This window comes from Sinocyclocheilus anshuiensis, unplaced genomic scaffold, assembly GCF_001515605.1.
Source record: "Sinocyclocheilus anshuiensis isolate Anshui unplaced genomic scaffold, SAMN03320099.WGS_v1.1 scaffold2567, whole genome shotgun sequence".
Lineage (NCBI taxonomy): Eukaryota > Metazoa > Chordata > Actinopteri > Cypriniformes > Cyprinidae > Sinocyclocheilus > Sinocyclocheilus anshuiensis.
Genome location: NW_015558740.1, coordinates 194466 through 218849, shown reverse-complemented (window position 1 = coordinate 218849; position 24384 = coordinate 194466). Strand labels below are relative to the sequence as shown.

Sequence of the window (24384 nt, the reverse complement as noted above, 5' to 3'; positions counted from 1 at the left end):
TTCAGTGTCACATGATCCTTCAGAAATCATTCTGATTTATTATCAATGTTGGAAACAGTTGTGCTGCTTAATTTATTAATTTTTTTATTATTTTTTTTGGAACCCTACTTTTTTCAGGATTCTTTGATGAATAAAAAGTTAAAAAGAACAGCATTTATTCAAAATAGAAATATTTTCTAACAATACAAGTCTTTACTATCACTTTTTTTAAATCAATTTAACACATCCTTGCTGAAGAAAAGTATTAATTTATTTAAATTCTTTAAAAAGAAAGAAAGAAAGAAAGAGAAAATTACTGAACCAAAACTTTTGAATGGTAGTGTATATTGTTACAAAGGATTTCTATATTAAATAAATGCTGTTATATTATGTTTTATTCACTAAAGAATCCTGTGAAAAAAAAACAATTAGCAGCAAGAACTGCTTATGAAAAACTGCTGATGTTTCAACAGATCTTTTGTGACACTAGACTGTCTATTGGTGTTTCAATTTTGATTGAAATGTGACCATAAGGGGTAGTGTGTATCCAAGACAACAAAGCCTAAATAAACATGGGGAGAGCCGTCAGTGAACGTTCTGGATAATGTTCTGATCTCTTCAAGTTCAAACAGGCTGTACGTTCAGACTTCGCCCCTCCTAGAAACTCATAGAAAGGGAAAGGACCTAAAAGTGTTTTGTGACATCTGTAGAGTTTTGTGTTGCATATCATTTATGGCTCATTCCTGAATGTCTGTGTTTTACTTTTCATGCTTGTAGGCTATTTTTATTTTAATGAGCTCTTTTCACAAGATCGTCATGACCCAAAGGATTAAAGGCGTAATCCTGCTGTCTGTACAGTCATTATTAAATTCCTCTACAAACAGCAGAAAAACAGATTATTGCAAAAATGATTTTACTGTGTATTTCATGGATGCCTTTTAACAAATCTAATAGATCTCATAGAGGGATAGTCAAGAACTTGTTTTGCATTGTGCTGATGGGGACGAGGGGTTCTTGGGACATACGCTTTACGTGTAGGCGTCATGTTTATACAGATTGCGCTCACGGAAAATCTGCGATTTCTCAGAAGAGTTCTCTGGAAAGTTGAGGTTCCCTAAGTGCCTTGAACCCAACTACCATAAATTGTTTGTTCGAAATGACTTGGCATAGGTGAATAAAAGTCACCAATTACGTATCTTTGTCAATTATTGTTTAAAGGAAATTACAGCATTGAGCAACGCAAGCGTGTATTTACAACACTATTTTCATCAGGTTTATGCTTAATAGTGCCCGTAATAAGGAAACGTGTCTTACTGTCAATACTATGGTAAAATTCCTAAATGTCCCGATGACTTAGAAGTGAATTAGGTGGCAGCTGAACTAAAGACTGGAATACACGACTCGACTTTAACTAAATTTTTTATCACTAGGCATCATATACTTATCGATTTTGTAAAGAGCTACAGAGGAAAGATTGGCCATCATACACTAAACAACTGAAGATCATACACTAAAAAAGTCTATATCTAAAAAATCAGAGTCTGTGACCATCATACACTTATACGATTTTCTATTAAATCTGTCAACTGAACTGAACTGAAGATGACGTTCAATACATGACCTTGGCCAGGTTTTTATTACGTTAGTACAGGCACGTATTTCTGAATGTATTTTCAAATGTCCAGGGAGTGTGGCTAATAGGTTAGTGCTATACTGTGTTGGAAATTAACAAACCCCCTACACCAAACCCAACCCTAAACCTACCTGATAGTGTTAACGAATGCAAAAGTGATATAAAAACGCATTTGCTGATGCAGCTGTGCTATTGTAACTTCCTTATACACAGGAATAAGGGATTTGTACCAGAGCTCTTTACATCTCAAGTGCAACGCCATATTACATGCGCTACCGAGCAAACCTCCTGAGTAAAAAAAAAACAAAAAACATATGAAGCTGTATATGTGACACTAATGTTCACAAGTATCAGTTTTCAATGCTCGCAGCATGTTAAAATTGTTTTGAAGTCATAACATAATATTGTGCAACGAATTATGTGAAAATGAATGAAAATTAAGTTCTAAATGGAAACTAGCCCTGTAAATCATACTTTGACAACATTTATTCCTTTTCACACAGAGTTTTACTGCCTCTAGTGTTCAACAGGAAACTGCAGCAATTTGTACATATAGGTACGTGTTTTGAGTTTTGCTGAAATGTAGGTAGAGGCACGTTTTCCTATGAGCCTGGGTACGATTCCTTCCTGTCACTGGCATCCTGTTTGAAGTCAGTAAGTGTAGTCTGCATCTATTCATTTAGACGGATCCCTTTGGATGAGCGTTCGCTGTGTTCACACATGCTCTGCATGCATTGGAGCGCAGGTCTGCGGCAGCATGCCTCCATTTATTGAAGCCCACACATTCTTATTCCAAGCTCACTTAACCGTATCCTTAACTGTAACCGTATGTGTGACACATCAGCCTTTGTGAAGAAGGAAGTACTCCTGGATTTCCTCGATCCGCCCGACCCCACCCACCTCTCAGAGACTGTCAGGATGACTGTGTGGCGTCGACCTGGAGGGGCGAGTTTCATTCAACACCCACTGGGTGAAACTGAAAGGTTCGAATTAAACAGAACCGAGGACTAACTTTGAAGTGTGACCTGTTTGCTCAGTAACTGACGTGCCGGTGCTTGTGCTAAAGGAAATGGCTCAGGACTGGATTTGTGAGGGTAGCATGTGTGAAATTACCACTGTAAATAAAACATTCTTTTGTGCCTCATCTGCCTACCTAAAAAGGTCCCACTTTATATTAAGTGGCCTTAACTACTATGTACTTACATTTAAATTAATCATTTGGTACAATGCACTTATTGTGTACATACATGTTTTTACATTGTACTTATATTTAAAAAAATACCTGCATGTAATTACATCTGTAATTAATTTCTGTAATTACATTTATAATTACACTGTTGACCCATCCCTTACACCTTAACCCACCCTTAAACCTACCCATACCACCAAACCTGTCCCTAACCTTACCCATATCCCACCTCAATAGCAGCAAAAGTGTTTAGTACAAAACATTGTACTTATTTTTTTATGTAAGTACATAGTAGTTAAGGCCACTTAATATAATGTGGGACCCCTAAAATGAATAGAATATGTTTGTCCTGTATTCCAATAAAATTGTAAATATCCTTAAAACAAGAAATATATTCTAAAATATTCTGAAAACAAGAAATTCAACTGATAAGCAAAACTGCCTGTGATATTACAGATTTTCTTTAGAGATGTTTTGCCTTTTTTACTTGTTATTCACTTTTGAGTTAGTGACACAAAAAACTAATATATATAATAATTCACTTTACATTCTGTATATATATATATATATATATATATAAAAAAAGAATTTAACTTTAAATTTTTTAATATAGTATGGCATAAGATATTTTATATTAAGCATTGTTATGTAAGTACATAGTAGTTAAGGCCACTTAATATAATGTGGGACCCCTAAAATGAATAGAATATGTTTGTCCTGTATTCCAATAAAATTGTAAATATCCTTAAAACAAGAAATATATTCTAAAATATTCTGAAAACAAGAAATTCAACTGATAAGCAAAACTGCCTGTGATATTACAGATTTTCTTTAGAGATGTTTTGCCTTTTTTACTTGTTATTCACTTTTGAGTTAGTGACACAAAAAACTAATATATATAATAATTCACTTTACATTCTGTATATATATATATATATATATATATAAAAAAAGAATTTAACTTTAAATTTTTTAATATAGTATGGCATAAGATATTTTATATTAAGCATTGTTTTTTACCTACTAAAACATAGTAACCATGTTTTCCCGAGAGGGGACAAGACGCTGCGTCCTCTAGCAGACACTATGGGGGATTGCTGCCAGCAGGACCTTTGTCTGAAACACGTGTGAAACAACTCCAATCCCATTGGCCCACATTGGCCGTGCCGTCACAGGCGGGCACCTGGAAGTATAAGAGGGTGCCTGCCGAACACGTCACCAACTTGGTTGTCTGAAGGAGACGTGAAAACAGGCAAGCCCTAGGCATGGCGGGAAATCAATGTTAAACTACGTGGATATGCCAGCACTAAAAATGACTAATGATTTGATGTGCACTGGTCCATCCTTGGGCTCTCTTCACACACTTGATAGGGCCATTACCCCATCCAGACACAGATATATGCACACTTAGGACTTGGAGAGAGATGAAAGAGGCGAACGGCGTTGGAGAGGAGGGAAGGAGGGAAGAGTGGCTCTCAACAACGCCTCAACCACCCACTGCATGGCGGGCATTATTGAATGAGCATGTGTGTCTGTGTGTGAGTTTAATAGAAAGAGAGGACAGAGAATGAAAGGGGTGGGGGTGGCAGAGAGAAAGTCATTAGCGAAGAATGTAATCCAGAGAGTAATTAAAGAAAGGGAACATGGGGCCGGCCAAGTGTATCTCTAAAGGGTCGGATGAATCAAGGCTTTGCCTAGTGATGGTTTGTGTGAACAGGGTTTTAATCAACCCCAACCCATATCAGCTCATGCCATAACTAGATGAAAATATATCAAAAAGCTAAGACATATGACTATGCAGTATGTTGGGAAAGTACGAGTGCTCCTGTACATTCCTTGTGTCTTGAATAGGGTTCTTTGTTCCAAAAAATGGGGTTTTAGTCACAGAATGAGTTTCCCATTATCTTTTAACAACATTTAGTGTAGAACAGATATATATGCGATAATATTGAGCCACTCTATTATTGCCAAATAAACCCACACATAGTGATAAAGACCCTGATATAAAACTGCTGAGTGCTGCTGTATCATTCTGAAGGAGTTTATTTTGCTACATTGACTGTTTTGCTATAGATTATTACTTAAATATTAAGTAAATAAATGGATATAAATCATCGATTTAAATTGAAGTTTTTTATTATTCTAAAAGGGATCATACAGATGTAAATGAAACGTCTCAGGATACGCATGTAACCATGGTTCCCCGAGAGGGAACGAGACAGTGCATCCTCTAGCGGACACTATGGGGACTGCCGCCAGCAGGACCGGTGTCTGAATCACGTGTGATATGCCCGGAAGCATAAGAGGGTGCCTGCCGAACACGTCACCAACTTGGTTGTCTGAAGGAGACGTGAAAACAGGCAAGCCCTAGGCATGGCGAGGGGACGCAGCGTCTCGTTCCCTCTCTGGGAACCTTCGATATATGCGTAACCCGAGACGTTCCCCTTCTAGGGAACTCGCGCTGCGTCCTCTAGTGGACACTATGGGGAACAGAATGCCTGTTCACCTGGTGAGAGAGCACCAAGAGAAGTGACAGACATACACCAAACCTTCCCTCAGAAAGGGGGCAAGCCACTGATGCCCAGGACCACTAACATAATTCTGAAAAATGGGGAACCCAGCCAATCAGGAGGGACATCCCATTAACCAAAGCTAAGAACACAACTTTCCTCAGAAGGCAATGATCCAGTGTTACAATGATCCCGTGGTGGGGGGCAGCCCACCCCTACTCCCTGACCAAGCCTAAGGGACAAGGGAAGTAGACCATCTATTTAAAAGCCTAACAGGAGATACGGCTAGAAAGAAACTCATGGGGGTGCCTACTTGATAAACCCTGATAAGGGGGGACAGCCTGACCACAGAGTATTTGAAAAAAGCCTACATGGGAGAGACTGGATCTTCAGTCAATGGTTCGCCAACAAGCAAAACACATAAGAACAATGTTAGTCCAGCCTCAGGGCTCGATGTAAGCAGCGTCTCTTAGCGCTTGCCTGCCTCTGCGCCCAACTCCTAGAGAGAGGAGGGGCATGAGTGGCCACGCTACTCTTCTGATCCTGCCTCTGATTCTCAGATCAAGACGGACCAGCCCCCTCAGAGGCTTTAGAGGAAGACTTGGGACGTCAGGGAATGAACTTCCTGTAAGGCAGCAGACTGCGCCTTTGCCTCCCTGAACTTCTCGACCACTGCCTCAGCAAGGGTGCCGAAATGCCTGGAAGGTGACAGTGGAGCATAAAGGTGAAAGGCTTTCACCTCTCTCCTGATATCCGCAAGATTAACCACAAATGCACCTCCGTAACAACCATTGCTTAGTTGAGCAAAGAGCCAAGTCTGTGGTATGGCGCAGTTCCTCGACTGCCCCAGGGGACAAACCCCGCCCTCATCTAGGTCTCTGAACAAGTCAGCTTGGTAAGCTTGGAACACAATCATTGTGTGCAAGGCTCCACCAGCTTGACCTGCTGACACATACACCCTGCCATCCAGAAGAGCCCAGAAGAGGTCTGGATGGCAGAGCAGGACTACTCTCCTTCGGGAGAGAACAGAATGAAAGGAACTCCTGAAAGGGAAAGCACTTCCTGTCAGATTCCTTCCATGCCCCTCCTACAGTCCCCGTGATCGGTCTGGGACCCGAACCACGGGTGGTATAGGTGCACAATTCTCATTCCTCAAAAGATAATCAAGTGATCCTTGAAAAGAGGGATATACGTGAACAGAGCTTTCTCGTTGTAAACTCAGACATGAGTCACAATGAGCGCATTCAGAGAAGGGGAACTATAAAGGTCCTCTTAAATTGGATTAATGAGCACAGTTGTGAAGTTTGTCCCTTTGTTTTAATTAGCCAATAGTGTTTAGTTTATGTAACAGCCCTTGATAGCTTGACACAGCTGGGTCAGTATTTACGCAAGAGAAAGACTGTACATTTTATATTAATATATCTTCTAAAATATACATTATCCAACATGGCAGAGTAATTGTATTTGTAAATGCTTTAGAAACAATAAATATATTGTCTACCCATATTAAATATTGTCTACCCATATTAAATACACTGTAGAAGCAAAAAAGAAACTCCTACTTACTAGTAATCAGCAGAGACACTCAACATTTGTTTATTTCATTAAGCACTGATTTAAACATTTATATTCAAACATTTAATTTAGCTAACATTTCAAACAGGAATGCACTCTAACACTTTTTGAGTAAGAAACTCCTCCTTTGCCATGGGATCAGCAACTTTCCAGGTCCTTGCTACTCTCACCTTGACAGTGGCATCTAAAGATTTAATTTTAAACAAACATCTAATCTTGTAATTAAAAATAAATGAGCTGTAAAAATAAAACTACGCATTTAAAAAAGTAACAATGCATTTATTGAGAATAAGTTAGCATTGGTTAAAGGCTGCAATTACAGATTATAGACTGATATGACAGAATTTTGAAATTGATTGGTAACAGTGAATATTGTGTGTGTTTTATATATGCGCGCACACACACATAACTTTAAAAAGTAATAATTTAATAACACTGTTAAATGTAATTTTAGCAAATCTAATGCAAATGCAAATCTGTCAAATGTAATCTTTAGCAAACGTGATACCAAATGAATACTGATTTTACATACTGTACATTGTAATGTTATGATGGCTACATTCACTTGTAGGTTATGATTTTAGTTTGGAATGTTTTATTTAATATTTATTAATGTTTTGTTATTTGTTTTACACAATAGTATATAATTTTAATATTTAATTTATCAGCCATAAAATGAAAATAACTCTCAGCCAGAATTTAAATGTTGGTGTATTCCTAAGGATAATGAATTACATTATATGGAATAGAAAACAGATATTTGTTGTCCATTTTTTTAAGCAATTTTTGTTTCATTATTTTAGATGCTGTCAGTTAAGCAACACAAAATGTTACTAGGATATTGTCATAAATTGTTATTTTGCATGTGTCAGTAATGACTTTGGAGTTCAATCATTAGTCATATTTTTATTTCAAACCTGTAGAGTTTTATATTTAGGATTTGCTCAGAATAGAAAATAAGCAGTATGTGTCATTTGTTGATTCATTTGTTTAGTTTTAAAGATGTTTTATGATAATTATAGTGTAGCCTGATCAATCAGATCTGCTTTTGTTCAGCAGGTTTCTTTTAAATGCATCACCATTGTAAAGCTCCAGTTTCAGTGTGTTGTGTGATCTTCTTGATTGGTGTAGCCTGACATTTGTCCCACTTGTCAAACAAGAAAGATCCACATCAAACTGTGATAACAGCAAGAACTAAAATCAAGCGTGTCTGGTCTTGTCAGGCTCTCCACGCTTATGTCAGTGATGTGTCGTCACATCCAAAGAAAGGACGGCAGAGCATGACACAAGAATTATGTGTGAATAATATTTTTCTATTGATAAATTACTGTCGAGTATTTTGTTATGACACATTTCACAGTACTTAGTGCAATCACAGTTTGTGAGTACAGTATATGACAGCACCCATGTGACAGCTTTGCTGTTTATGCTGTGTACACATCAGTCAGGAGACAATTAGGAGCCGTTTAAAGAATAATGTCTTAAAATATTAAGAAGGCTTTAAAGCAGCAGCAGTCGCACCCTTATATACCCCAACACAGCTGTCGTTACTAATTGATAAATACAGAAAAGCACACTAGAACTAGATTAGTAAAGCACACACTGCTTGTAACGTGGGACACGTGGAAATCTGACACATTTAGAGTTGTGATCCCTCCTCTTTGAGCATGTAAAACACACTTGCTCACGGGGGAGAGTTTCTGTTCTACAGTTGACTGGAGGGAGTTCATGTTCACACAGCGCGGAGAACTTTACTGACTGACAACTTAACAGAGCGCAAAAATCACAGATCTAAAGGCCATCATGTCTGAGAAGAACACAAGTAAAGACGGGAAAAGTGGCGTAAAGAAAAAGGATAAGGACCCTGAGAGATCAAGCAAGTCTGACAACTCCCCGCAAGGTAAAGCGCTGCTCTGTTGAGGTGTTGGGAAACGTGTCCAATTGTTGGGTGTTGTGAATGGATTGACAAGCTGGACTATTGAGTAGGCTTCAATTGTTTCTGAGCTCAGCTCTTTTTACTGCGCTTTCAGGTTACAGGTGTTGCAATCCACTGTAACGTTTGTTCGCATGTCAAGGGAGAAAGGGCAGAAATGTTTGTAAGCATTAACATGATCCACCGGTCCGGTGACTTAATGGAGAGGGTTTCCTGTTTATTATACAGGCTGCTTAACTTACAGATGGGTTTATAATAGTCTGGAGTTCCGTGGGGTTCAGTATTTCTCACATCGAACGCAAATTGTACCTTTACAAATTAAATTTGTTAGCATAACAATGAGTGAAAGGTGGAATTGGAAAAATGTACTTGATGATGAGCATGAATGACAGCATGGACTACACCTGATGATCATGTTTACCAGCATGATCTGAGATGTTCCAAAGAGACCTAGAATATTCCATTTCAGAATTTCACCTGCTATTTCATATTTTGTTTTTTTGAGTCCTAAATTCACTGTTTAATTTAAATTTAAATTAGATTTGAATCAGATGAGCTCATTTTGGACCCCATTGTATGTAATTGAAAACACACTCTTGGTTATTGATCAGTAACACTAAGTATTAAGTTAATGTGTGATGAGAAAGATAAGTGAGTTTTCCACTCGTAGCCTCATTTTTAATATTAATTTTAAATGTATTTTATGTCAGGTGTGACGCATGGCAGAAGGTCTGAGCGAATAGATTCTGTGAATTATCTCTTGGTGAAATATTAGGCAGAAGAACACATTTAGATTTCCCAGCATTAATTCAGTTACACACTCATGTTGAAACATGCTTGTGCCAGCTTTAGATGAAACTCAGTTGTGTAAAATGAGTCCTGTTCATTGCGTTTCAGCACGGTGGCAGCGTGTGTGTGTGTGTGTGTGTATAAACACATGCCAGGAATTACTGTGAAGTATTTGGACTTTTGAGACCAACTTAAAAATGTCTGAATGCCTCTCCATTAAACATAAAATATCAAAGCAACTTTTTTTTTCTTGTAAGAAAAATAGCATGAGTGAACAAAACATCTGATTATCAAACATAAAGATGTTTGAAATGATAAAAAAAAGATCTTGTGTTTAAAATAAAAACACTTTTTTTTGTAGTTAGTAGTCCATGGTAAATGTGATTCTCTGCACCTGTGGTTCTTCTACTAGGACACCTGTGTGAGGAGAACTGACTTCACACATCAACTAAAAATCACCAAAACACCAGCTGATTCAAACACACTGAGACTTAAGAGGAAAAGTGACGTTAATGAAGAGAAAAGATCATTTAGACATGCCTAATGCCAGGTTCAGACTACACTATATTTTTGTCGGTCACGATAGTCACTGTGTCAGATTACACGATTTTGACTCCTAAAATCTTGTCCAGTCGTGGACAAGAAACACGTCAGACTACACGGTGCTTCCCGAACATTCATCGCGTGCCGTCTTTAACGATGTGCGTGATGTCATCGAGAAGGCGGAACTAGCGACTGACTTCCGAAAACAAGAGTGTAAACATTGCTGAAGTGCTTCCGCTATCGTTCGCCAGCATTTTTCTTTCTTTGTCGTGAAGCATCGCAGACGCGGAATCGGTTGTCGTCCACTATGACACACTACACGTGCTGAAACGATGGAATCTTGCATCCCGACGCCCATTGTCGTTTACGAATCCCCACGACACCCTACGTCAAGCAAATCGTGGCAAAATTGGGCTAAAATCGTGTAGTCTGAACCGGGCATAAGTTTGACTGAAGTTTCGAAATTTAATACTGAATATGATAGTATCCCCCCTTTAGTTACAAGCTTTAGTATTGTTAGGGAAAAAGTAGGGAAACTAAGATGACTGGCTGATCTGTCTGTCTGAACCTCATATTAGATCATGGAATTCTTCTCTCGCTGTACTGGAATGTGGACCCTGATCCGACTTGATTTTGCGGCCGAAGAAACAGTGTAGGAGTTTCCCCAAAGGGAACTGGTCCGTGACATAAAGAAACAGCTGGATGGGCAGCAGTCTGGACACAGAGACTGCGGCGACTCGGAGGGAACGGAGATCAGACACAAATAAAGCTGTTCGCTGTTATTTATCCATGAGTTTACCATGGTAAAATATGTGTTGCATTTGCGATTATTACGTGCTCAGTGGAGTGTGTCTGAGGATGTCTCTGCTGACATCTGTATGTGAGGAAACCCTATAGGTGTCCCAGTAGAGATTTCTACAGTCTGTCTGTATTGCTGTCATCACTGTGCTATGCAAGCGATTCTTGTTATTAAAAGCACCTTGTCAGCAGGAAATGTTGTAAGATAAGGCAATAGACTCCTGAAGATGAGCAAGATTTTTGAGCTGCATAGTTTATCATTGTGAACTGGGAATTGGGGGTTTGGGCTGATTTGGAGTTTAGTGTTTCTGATGATTCACAATAAATTGAGTGGCTGTGACTGGTTTAAGCTGGCAAACAAACACCTTCAGGTTCAGTAGAAATCAGAGTGCTTCTGTTGGATTTACCAGCCCAGCAATAAAGAATAAATAGCCAGAATAAAGACAGGAGACAGACGTGAACCTGTGCCATATGCATTTTTGCTATCAGTGGGGCCCAAACAATTCTCACTATAATGGGCACAGCAACATTAAAGGCTGAATAATCACTGAAAAACTCTCCAGATCATCACCCTCTCTGAATAAATGAAAAAATTAACAGGTTTATGAAATTGGGTTGTTCATCTTTAGTTTTCCGTATGTTCTCTTCAGACTTGCGTAGTTACTGCAGTGTTGCTATCACCCCCTGCTGGTTTGGACTTCTTGAGCATCAGTATGTTGTACATCAGTCAGAAACCTTGTGCTGTAATGGGAAGATATCTAACCTGATCCTTTAAAGAAACACACCCAAATATGATTTAGTGTAGTTGTGTATCTTTTTACCTTTGTTTAAGTCATGTTATGATGTTTCTACTCTAAGGCATGTTGTTTTCCCTTTCTTTCTTTTGAAAAAGATGCCATGATGTACAGTATGTAGAATTTAAACAAAATAATTAATGAAAGGATAACATGTGAAAATACCAAAACCATTGTTTTATTCATTATAAATATATAAATAAAAATTATAAATAAATTTACAACATGTGTGACAACATGGTCCCACCTGATATTTATGAAAAATACTTTTGAGAGCACAATTCAACCATTCAGTTTAAATATGCATTAATTACAGTATATTGTGACTCTTTTGTGTCAGCATATCAGATACTAAAAGTCACAATATATATTGAAAATTAACTCCAAAAAATTATCCTAATTTAAGAGCTTTTTGTATTTGTAATCTACATGCAAACCACTGCTAGAGAAAACATGAATTTGTGTAATTGGGCTTGATTGATTAAAAGCTTACAGTTACAGCTCAAGTGTGTGCCCACACATTTTTACAAATTCAAAACTGTGTGGCTTTCAGTTTATTGGTGTCTGTCATATACAGCATAAATGATATTTCAAAGGCCACTGTTTATTTCCAGGCTGTGAAGTGACTATGAGAATGAGCTGTTGTTCAGTGGTGCTCCTGCTGTTGAGGGTTGAACTCGCTGTTTATTCTGCTGTTTGGTTTGTCTCGCAAAGATCAAATCAAACAGCATCACATTTAACTACACCGTTTCATGGCATCTTAAAACATCTCTGATGAAGGGACAATTATGCTTTCTTTTTTGTCTGTGTTAGTGTTATGGGTATGGTTTGTGATTGAACAGCTGTAGGGATCTATTGAAACGAATGTCTGGAATGATGAATTTCTTTACTGAGAGGACAGCAGTGTGGGTTCCAGATACCCAGAGAACATTTTAGTAATTTTGTACAAAAAATTGAAGCCTATTTCGTATTTTCTTTTTGTATTTTTTCATTATTTCATGACATTTTTTTCTTATATTCATGATTGGCAATTAATAATTATAAATAATAAACATTTTTATTGTAGGGGCATTTGAGGAGAAGCTGTTCAAATGACCCTACAATAAAAATATAATTACAGAATGGGGTGAAATACAGTGAAATATTGCAAGTTTGATCCTTGTGATGGCCGATGGCATTCTGTGAGTAATTTATATTTTCTGTTTTGTGTCTTTGTTTCAGCGGAACCCAAGTTAAAGGACCTGCGGAGCGTGACAGTGGAGGATGGAAAAAAGACCGTACTGAAGTGTGAGATTGTGGCAGGAAATCCAGCTCCCAGCATTAAGTGGTACAAGAACGGAAAAGAACTCGCAGGCAAAAACAAACCCAAAGGCATAAAGATTAAAAAAAAGAAACGGTAAGTTCCTATAACAGAATTATACTTAAGAAAAAGCATGACTATATGTTGTTCAGGCTGAATGAAGATTTGTCTTCATAGAATATTGAGTCAGAAATGTTATTGTTGCATTTGCAGGAACAGATATCAGCCATGTGTATAGTATGTGGGCAGGTGATTTAAAAAAAATTAACCCAGTATAATCCAAACTGGCCTGTGCTGAGATACAAACACAGTGCATCAGCACTCATTCTCATTTTAAATTCACTTCTTAATGACACAAGGCTGTTTAGTTGGGACAGTAAACAAGCAATATAAATAAGCAACATTATGTAACTTTCTACAGGGGGAAAATATCTGAACTGTTGATCAGGAAGTCCACAGAAGCAGATGCTGGTTTATACACCTGTGAGGCAGTCAACAACCTTGGAAAAACAAATACTACAGCAAGCCTAACCATCAGGAAAAGTAAGAATGCATCCTTTTTACAAGTATTAAAATCAATAATGTGCAAATCAGTGGTGAGGCTATAGGGACAAGAGTGACACTGGTCCATCCTTAATGATGGTGGTACCATCCAATCCAAGCTGCCAGAATATACTGGAAAAAATCAGATAAAAACTGCAAAATCGTCCTAAGCGAACCTCTCTCTCTTATGTAGCTTAGGAAAGTCTGAATCATGTTAATGAATCAGTTCATCCTGAATGGTGCTCTCTTTCTCATATACGGTATGTAGCTTTGAAAAGTCAGATTCATTCTGGTGATTCAGTTTGTCCTAGACAAGACCTCACGTAGCCTTGAAAGCCTGATTCATTCTGGTAAATTGCATTATATAACTGACAGTTATATAAATTGGGGGAGTATTCAGGTTTTGTATTTATTTTAATTATAAATGCATAGTTTCTCTTCTTTTCGATGTTAGGTTTAGTCACCCTGATTGTGGTTTTTCATTAATTCAGAAGCCCATATTGAAATAATTACAAACAATAAATAATGGCATGGGATAGAGGCACAGAAAAGGAGATTTCTGGCCTCACCACTGGTGCAAATAAGATAAATATTAACAGGACTGCCTGGAGCTCTTTTGCATAAATTGTGATGTGATGAATGAATCATATTGAACGGTGAATCAACCTTAAAGATTTATAAAGCTTCAGAATTTCACATAATAGTTCCAACAGAGAGGTTTTGAAAGAGCTAGATTAGCAGTTATTAATGAGCTGGTGTCCAGACTAGTGTTTCATGGGCAAGAGCTTAAAGTTAGGTGGTTTTCTTGTAAAGTGATGGCAAAGATCACTCTCATCACATCTGTGCAACATAAGATGACCAGTTTTTGTAGGTCCATGCTTGTTTAAAATTCAGATACATTGATTCCACGCAACTGTATTTGCTTTTAGAATTTCTGTCTTATATTCATTGGCTTATTAGTCAAAGCCCTACCACTCGTCCTGCAGCCTTTGTGCTACAGAAATTAATGATTTCGTTTTGAGTAGAGGTGTTCTTACGGTGCTCAATGATCAGACGTATGACTTTCACCTGCTAGACGATAGAAGGGGTGAAAAAAATCCCACTGACGCACATATCTAAAGACCTGAATATGTGTGTCCCAGTTCACATAATTGCGCCACTTTGTAGTATAAATATTGTGAGTCGTGTGTTAACACTGAAAATTCCAACATGAAGAAGTGCACTTCAAATAATCAGATAATGCACTTATTTAAACAGTACGTTGGACACATCATGTGCTCAACAGTTACAGCTGTTCTTACGTCGTGGAAATATGTCGTAACCATATAGCAACACACTAAACACTGATATTGATCAACTTCGAGGTGTGAGTCTAAAAAACAGTGGCTCATAAATATCTCCTGAAAGCTAAATGGGGTTCCTCCAGCCCAGTTGCAACATTGCAAAAATGATCAGTTTTCTGCTCTCTGTAATCCGGATTCTTAATGCCTTTTTTGAATTAGTGAGCAGTGCATTTGAATGATTGCCAAGAGAGAAACGTACGAGCTCTTCCATGTCTTCCCTCAGGCATTAGAACAGCAAGCTAGGCTGTTAGTGTTAAACGGCCTGATATTGATGCCTTACAAACCAGCTAAAGAATAAAATTATCTGTCAGTATACAGACTACTCACCATAGTGCTGGATTTTAGGATGTTAAACTCATTTTATGTAGTTTAACATGCCGAGGTCATTAAGACGTCATACATCTGACCAGGAGCTGGAGGTGGAGACTAGAGCTGTGTGCTCTAAATGCAAAATAAAATGCAAACACATGCAGCCTCGTTTCTGATACAAGTGTACTCCCACATACAACCTCCCATAAAGAGTTGTCAACAGAGGAGGACCATCCTTTTAGGGACCCCCACTTCTAAAAATCAGACTTTGTAGAGAGGATGTGATGATTACGCTGAGCTGTATGACAGTTTCCCTGCGGTGATGGTGGTCAGTAATTGTCTGTGGGTAACTTTAATGAGTTAGAGACGTGCTGAGCTTTGTCCACAGAACAGAAGCACTTTCAGAGCTTACAGTCGTATCCGGAGCCAGACAAACTCTGCATGCGCCAAAACCCTAGATCCATCTCCTTTTCAAAGGCAGAATCTCTGAAGTTATGGATCCGCATTTACACTTTATTGATTTGTGGGATTTTGTCTGAGCCGTTTCCCCTCAGGTTCCCCATGTAAGCGGTCCTTTCTTGTAACGTGAGACCACCGGCCACCATTAGACACTTCCTCATCCACCAAATTCATCAAAGCTTCTCATTTGACCCATTTCAAGGAAACAGACTCTCTTCATTCCATTGATTCCACAACTGGTATTGTATTCCCGTAGATCACATATCTTTCAGTATGTTTTTTTTTTTTAGTAGCACCTTTTTTAATCACAATTAACGTTGACACTGAATTTTTGTGATTATTTCTTTCTGTAACAACGTTTGTAGATCGGGAAGAAGGAGGCGGGAACCGGCGAACATTTAAACAAAACTTTAATAAAATAAACAAACACAAAATGAAAGTAAAGCGGCAGCCCCTCACGGACGACTGCCACACACAAAACACAAAATAAAGTCCAGGCCTGGTCCTCTCTCGTCCAACACTGTCGTCACTCCTCCTTTTATCCTTCCGGAGCTCCTCCGTGGGACTCGAGACCGGTGAGTGGCGCAGGTGTCGTGTATTAGCATTTACTCCACCGGCCTCGCTCTGTTCCCACGACTCTCGGCACACTTTCTTTTTTGGGAAAGATATACAAAGCCAAATATATCACCTTATACAAGTCAAGTCACATTTATTTAGATAAATAAATTTAGATTTATTTAGATATAACAGTGTCATTGTCCAGCTCAGCGCAGCTCAGTTCAGATTTGGTTCTTATCTGATAATGTCAGTAATGCAGGTAAATGGATAGTTGTAACATGGAGGCGTGACAACGGAGTTGAGGATCCAAATGCAGGCTTTATTCAAAACAACAGCAGCAAACAGATATAATCCAGGGCAGACAAAAGAGTAATCCAATAAACAAGCAAAAGGTCAGGGCAGGCAGCAAATGATCAGAAAACAAGGAACAGTGAAGGGTCAAAAAAAAAGGCAAGCCAACAAGGAACACGGAAAAGACAGGAACTAGGGCTAAACACGGGCTAAACAATACTGAGCCATGTGAAAGAGAGAAACCAGGCTTTAAATAGGGTGAGACAGATGAGGTAACAAGACACAGGTGAATGCAATCATTGATGATGATGAGTCCAGGCAAAGGATTATGGGGAATGAAGTCCGGGGTAAAGTGGCAAAAGTCTGTAATGGAGTGCCCTCTAGCGAAGCTCACAGGCTCTCCAGCTAGAGATCGTGACAATAGTATTACTGCATATAATAAAACGGTTAGTTCCAGTCCTTGATTCTGATTGCTCAACAGCTGTGTTTTATTCACTATAAAGCACAGCTACAACCATTTACCCCATGGTTCTTTACCGCTTTACCCCATATCACTGCGCAACACCCTTAGTGAGTGATCCCTGCTGGCGTTATGTCACGTCATTTAGCCTTCCCCCGTCAAAAAAACTCTTCTCATATGGGAGATCCGTTGATGTGTGTGCTGTGTCTGTGTGGAAGCCCACAGTTTCTGAAATGTGGAGGGAATATTACTTTCTTTATTAGTTTCCATCCATTTAGATCAAAAAGTCCATCAATTTACACTGTAATGATGCTTGCAAACTGTGCCACAAATCTGACTGTTTTAAACCAGAAGACAGAAAACAGATGTTTTCTCATGCTGAGAGATAAGCAGATGTGCAGTATGTGTGTGAGAAAATACCATATATGGCATAAAAAAATCAATCAATCAGTCAATAAGTGACACAGCGGATGAGAACAGTTCCTATTCTCTGTTTTTATTTGAGCGCCATCAGATGAAGCATGTTAGACCAGAACATTCTCTTGCCATTTACTGTCACTGTCAGGAACTATTTTTAGTGGAAGGACAGCATTTAACAAGGTTCAAAAAGTAACATCGATACATCAGTTTTTGGTTTTAATATTTGTATTAAAATATTTGTGTGGTAACCGTTTTATAAAAGTAATAAGGTACTCAAGGCGTGCTGTATTGTGAATAAGTCACGGCTGAAGGATTTGCAGTGACTCCACTTCGCTTCATGCCTAACAACGCCCTTCAGTTGTGACTTATTCAATACAGAATGGCCTCTTGTACCTTATTGCTTGCTTAAATATGTAATCCCATTTTGTACATCAGATTTTGCTCTTTGTGTGACACACAACCACCTTTTAAAATAGGATTTGCCAAAAAATCACTCCACAAATATGTTTCTGTTCACTCATATTATTTTGATCAAATATAGAAAATGACATTTTTGGTTCCAAGTGGTAATAGATTGAGTTTACAGTCACAATGTAAACTCAACCATGTTTGCCATGGTTTTCACCAACGGCCAGAGTGGGTTCAGGATTAACTAAACAATAATTTTGTAATTTTGTTTCATATTTAAATGTGGTCGTCACTCTCAAAACTTTTTATCTGTTCATACATAGTCATAGTTCATTTAATTCTTGGTTCTTGGTTCTCTGAAACATGCATCGTTTGTGCCAAACCAGTACCTGCAGCAGTAGTCAAACAAGTTTTTTAAAACTCAAGTCATTGCTCAATTACATTACCACACAATGGTGCTGGATGTAAAAAACAAAACAAAACAAAAAAACACGCTTTATCATTTGGCTAGGAGGTGGGAGGAAAAACACTGACATTTCCGTTATTGGATGGCAATATAATCACAGACTAGCACAGATAAACGCTGAAATTACGTTATGGCCCCATGTAAAACAATTATGAGTGACATTTTAGGGCTAGTTTCATTTGTGTTTTGTCTCAGTGGCTACATGAGCTCATGCAGTGGATGTTTCTACTGTCTGTCCTGTGGTCTGAATCAGTAAAGTCCATCTGTACTGCAGGATAAGTCGTTCTGCAAAGACATGGAAAGATGTCATACATGTGGAATTTGGGTCCAGAATCATTCATTATATGTCTGAATGCTTTTGTAAGTGGTCATCTGAACAGGTCAGGTTTTAATTACAGTGTCTAGACCAGAGCATGTAAGCGCACCGCTCCGCTACATTTTCCGCTCTATGGACGTGCGCTCCACTCAGTCGCTCTAACCGCCCAAGCAAGCGCTCCGTTAATATTCCGCTCACGCTCGCCGTAAACCAATTCCCGCTCAGATCCCGCTCCGTTCTGTAAAGAACAAATTTGCGTGCATTATATTAGATTATAAATTACTGCTGCCTATATCTAGCCTACATTCTGTAGGACTACCTATTGGTCCGGGTCAGTTTTTTTTTAAATAATATTTTAATAGGCCTAAGTGGTGTAGGCTAATATCTTCTGTACTCTGTAGTTCTGTATTTAGGCCTATATACAGCTGTGTGTTAGCTTAGGTCTACAGTTTAACTGAGATTATTTAATAACTACAGAGCTCCGAATATAATTTGAATTAACAATTCGTTTCTACGACGTCAGCAGGTTTTATTATTTTTTTTATTAATTTATTATTATTTGTTAATTTTAAGCAATAATGATTTTAATAAGTAATTACGAAATATAATAATTCGTTCCACGATTTAGGCCTACTAAAACTAGGGAATGAATGAATTAACGAATGAATTAATTCGTGCCAGCTAAGTCTAAACAAGAGAATGAATACTTAATTCGTGGCCATAATTTAGACTAAACGAAAAAATAAATTCTTAATTCGTGGCCATAATGTAGATATAGCATAAAAGAGAACTAGCCTATTCTAAATTCGTGGCTGTGGTTTTGTCTGCATGTCATGATCGGGGCTCCGTACAACCGAATATAACCTTAGCCTACCTGTTTATTCATTTATTATGGTATGTAACTAGCTCACCTTTTGCTGCACCATGTTTGCGTAGCACATCTTCGTGCTCTCTGTAATCAATATGAATCTGTACTAACTTTAACAGTCTCCCCACACTCCCTCTCAGTTTCTTCTCCCTGCTCATTCTTAACTTTGATTTTTACTTTACATTTATGTATAAGGCTTGCAACTTCGTTGAAACAATATCTGAACTCCATAACTGCTCTACTATTCTCGATCTCGAACAAGCAAATCACCAAACGTCATTCTGGTTGAGCGAGCGGCACTGAGCGTATTGAGCGAGCGGAGCGGAATCTTCAGAAAGGCGCTCTGCGCTCTTAAGGAAATATTACCACTCCACTCCCCGCTCCGCTCACATGCTCTGGTGTAGACATGTGTAGGGGTCTGTGGACGACTGCTGATTAACGATAGACAAAAAAGGTCAAAATAGGCCAAACCAGATCAGACTGAAATGCATTTTAGTAAGTGTTGCTTTCCTCTGAGTGTTGTGGGTGGTTGCCAAGGTCTCACTGAACAGTCAGTAAGGTGTTCTGGATCGCCTTTGGAGCTGCTATACTGTGTTCTATATGGATACTTATATCACCAACCCAAAATATGAGCAATGCTAACAGTAATGCTCAACTTGATGTGAGTCAGGCTGGCCTTTAGAGAGCGTTACAATACTGTAGGTGTGGAGAGGAAGCCGTTTTATGTTCTGTAGGTGTTACTGCAGTGGTCTATAGAGTGCAGACTGTAGCGTGTAGACGAGCTCTTTGTCTGTAGTGGTCTCTGTCACGCCGCACTCTTCCAACTGAAAGACATTTGGGAAAAGATCCAAAGGAGAGATCACACTGCACCTTCAGACCACATGAATAATTACAGTGTGATGAGTGCTGCACACTGCACTGCAGCAGGATCAGGAGATTTTAGCTTTTACAGAGTCAAGTCACCTTTATTTATATAGCGCTTTATACAATACAGATTGTGTCAAAGCAGCTTTACAGTGTTAAACAGGAAAATAGTTAATAAATGTAAATAATGCAAGAGGACATAAAAATAAAATAAAAAAACAGTAAATTTTTCAGTTAAAGTCAGTTCATTGATGATTCAGTGATGTCATCATCCAGCTCAGCTCTCTTCCAATAGTGTCTGTGCAATCAAGAAGACAATATTGCCAGAAATTAAGTGTCTCCAACTAAGCAAGCCAAAGGCGACAGTGGCAAGGAACCAAAACTCCTTTGTTGAAAGAAATGGAGAAACAAACCTTGGGAGAAAAAAGGCTCAGTTGGGGGGCCAGTTCTCCTCTGAACAGACGAAACCAGCATGGTGTGGTTTAATTCAAGGCTGCAGCACAGGTCAGATTGAGCAGAGGACTCGTCTGGTTTCCCTGGTCTTGATGGTCGTCGAGGTAACGAGGTCTTCACAGAGGATCTGTCTCTAGGGCTCATCTAGTTGACATGGTCTCCGCTGACATTCAGGGCTGTAAAGGTCGTCTCTAGGTGCTGATCCACCATCTGGTCTGGATACAGACTGGATCTGGTGGCTACGGTGACCTCAGAATAAGAATGAAACAGACTAATATTAGCGTAGTTATGGGAAGTGTTCCCGGTTCCAGTTGACCTAATTAATGCAGCTTAACAATCCTTTTGGATTGAATTATAGAAATGTGAAGTGTGTTATGTGTATGTCAGGTTAAAGAGATGGGTCTTTAATCTAGATTTAAACTGACAGAGTGTGTCTGCCTCCCAAACAATAATAGGTAGACTTTGGGCGTTAAATAGGAAAAGGATCTGCCGCCCGCAGTTGATTTTGATATTCTAGGTATTATCAAATGGCCAGAGTTTTGAGATCGCAGTGGACGTGAAGAACTATAATATAATAAGAGCTCACTCAAGTATTGAGGAGCTAAACCATTCAGGGCTTTATAAGTAATTATCACGATGTTAAAATGTATACAATGTTCAATCGGGAGCCTGTGCAGAGTTAACAGAACCAGACAAATATGGTTGTAATTCCTGGTTATAGTAAGAACTCTAGCTGCTGCATTTTGGACCAGCTGGAGTTTGTTTATTAAGCGCACAGAGCAACCACCCAATAAAGCTTTACAATAATCTAACCTTAAAGGTAATGAACGCATGAATTAATGTTTCTGCATTTGACATTGAGAGCATAGGTCGTAATTTAGATACATTTTTAAGATGGAAAAATGCAGTTTTACAAGTGCTAGAAACATGGCTTTCGAAGGAAAGATTGCGATCAAATAGCACACCTAGGTTCCTAACTGATGACAAAGAATTGACAGAGCAGCCATCAAGTGTTAGACAGTGTTCTAAGTTATTACATGCGGAGGTTTTTGGTCCAATAATTAACACCTCTGTTTTTTCAGAATTTAGCAGTAGGAAATATACAATTTTATATCAACTATGCATTCCGTTAGTTTTGCGAATTGGTATGTTTCATCGGGCCGCAAAGAAATATAGAGCTGAGTATCATCAGCATAACAGTGAAAGCTAACACCATATTTCCTGATGATATCTCCCAAGGGTAACGTGTAATGCATGGAAAGCAGCGGTCCTAGTACTGAGCCTTGTGGTATTCCATACTGTACTTGTGATTGATATGATGCCTCTTCATTCACTGCTATGAAGTGATGACAGACAGATAAGTATTATTTGAACCATGACAATGCATTTCCACTAATACCAGCATAATTTTCTAGTCTACTCAAAAGAATGTTGTGATCGATTGTGACAAATGCAGAGCTACGATCCTGTAGCACTAATAGAGAGATACAACCATGATAGGATGATAAGAGCGGGTCATTTGTAACTCTGATGAGAGCAGTCTCAGTACAATGATACGGTCTAAATCCTGACTGGAAATCCTCACAGATACCGTTTCTCTCTAAGAAGGAACTGCTAATTCTCATATTTTTTGACAGAAAAGGGAGATTTGATTTTTTGTTCAAATCAAGTTGTGTTTTTTTAATGAGAGGCTTAATAACAGCCAATTTGAAGGATGTTGGGACATATCCTAATGACAATGAAAAAAAATGATAATATTCAGAAGAGGATCTATGACTTCTGGAAGCACCTCTTTTAGTAGCTTGGAATAGGGTCTAACATACATGTTGTTCGTTTAGATGATTTGAAAAGTGTATACAGTTCTTCCTCTCCTATAGCAGAGAATGAGTGGAATTGTTCCTCAGGGGATCTATAGTGCACTATCTGATTTGATACTGTATCTGACGGCTGCATGGTTAGAATTTTATCTCTAATAGTATCGATCTTGGAAGTAAAGAAATTCATAAAATCATTACTGCTGTGCTGTTGGGAAATGTCTGTGCCTGTTGATGCTTTATTTTACGTTAATTTAACCACTGTATTGAATAAATGCCTGGGGCTGTGTTGGTTTTCTTCTAAAAGAGATTAAAAGTAAGCAGGTCTAGCAGTTTTTAGAGATTTTCTGTAAGTAGAAGAATTTTCCCTCCATGCAATACAAAATACCTCTAGTTTTATTTCCTTCCAGCTGCGCTCCATTTTCCGGGCTGCTCTCTTAAGGCGTCAGTGTGCTCATTATACCACGGTGTCGGACTGTTTTCTTTAATCTTCTTTAAGTGTAAAGGAGGAACCGTATCTAAAAAGCTAGAAAAGATAGAGTTCAAAGTTTCTGTTACAACATCAAGTTTTTCTGAGCTATTGGATTTGTTGAGGAATTGAGACAAATCAGGAAGATTATTTACAAAGCAGTCTTTTGTGGTAGAAGTGATGGTTCTACCATATTTGTAACAAGGAGTTGAGTTTGCAGCTTTAGCTATATGGAGTATACAGAAGACTAGATAATGATCTGAGATATCATCGCTCTGCTGCATCAACATCAATTCCATGTGACAGTATTAATGTTGGGTGAATAGTTAGTAATTAATGATTGTGTATCTGTGTTTCCTGTGTGAAGTGCTGTCTGATAAAAAAAAATTGTCCAGTAGAGCAGTGCTAAATAACGTTCAGAATAATATTAAATAGTTACTGGAATGTACTAAAATTATTATTTTTTTTAAAACAAATGAAAAGATCCACTAAAAGAACAAAACAAAATATTCAAGATATATACAAGTCTTAAAGGGGTCCTATTATGCTCTTTTACAAAGTCTTGATTTTGTTTTGGGGGTGTGCTAGAGCATGCTGTCATGCTTGGTGGTTCGAAAAACACATTATTTTTCACATAATTCACATTATTAAAATACCTTTCTCCCCAGGCTGGCACAAACGGCTCGATTAGTTCCGGCTTTGATGAAGGTCCACCTTCCGAAAAACAAAATGTGTTGTGATTGGTTAGCTGTCCCAGTGCGTTGTGATTGGTGAACAGCTTAGACAGTGTTTCAGTACTGCCATGCCCCTTGCTCCGTCTTTCAACATGCTTGGTGGTTCGAAAAACGCATTATTTTTCACATAATTTACATTATTAAAATACCTTTCTCCCCAGCCTGGAACAAACGGCTCGATTAGTTCTGGCTTTGATGAAGGTCCACCTTCCGAAAAACAAAATGTGTTGTGATTGGTTAGCTGTCCCAGTGCGTTGTGATTGATGAACAGCTTAGACAGTGTTTCAGTACTGCAGCGCCCCTTGCTCCGTCTTTCAACAAAAACTTTTTGGGCGAATCCGGCAGGCAGCACTGTACTCCCTCATGTTGTGGAAGCTGTCCTCAGTAAAATGCGCAGCACACAATAGCAAATTGGAGTTATAATGCTCAGGAACAGAGTTAAAAAATAAATTGCAACCACTGTTTCCTGACATCATCCGCTTTCGGAAGCCCAAACAAAGACGTTTGGGCACGGAGGTGAAAAAAAAACAGCGTTTCAGGCGATCGCACACCGGACGAGAAGCGCA

General features: G+C 38.6%; 1 protein-coding gene across 3 annotated transcripts in view; it reads left to right on the top strand.

The window, feature by feature from the left end:
• Positions 1–8580: 8580 nt before the first annotated feature.
• Positions 8581–24384, top strand: part of LOC107681480 (pro-neuregulin-1, membrane-bound isoform-like) — a 52110-nt gene continuing 36306 nt past the window's right edge. For all 3 annotated transcript variants that reach the window (XM_016477789.1, XM_016477787.1, XM_016477788.1), the window contains exons 1-3: positions 8581–8786; positions 12965–13139; positions 13465–13586. In XM_016477789.1, coding sequence (XP_016333275.1) covers positions 8690–8786; positions 12965–13139; positions 13465–13586 — 394 coding nt within the window. In that variant the 5' untranslated portion in view covers positions 8581–8689. The remainder of the gene's footprint in view (positions 8787–12964; positions 13140–13464; positions 13587–24384) is intronic.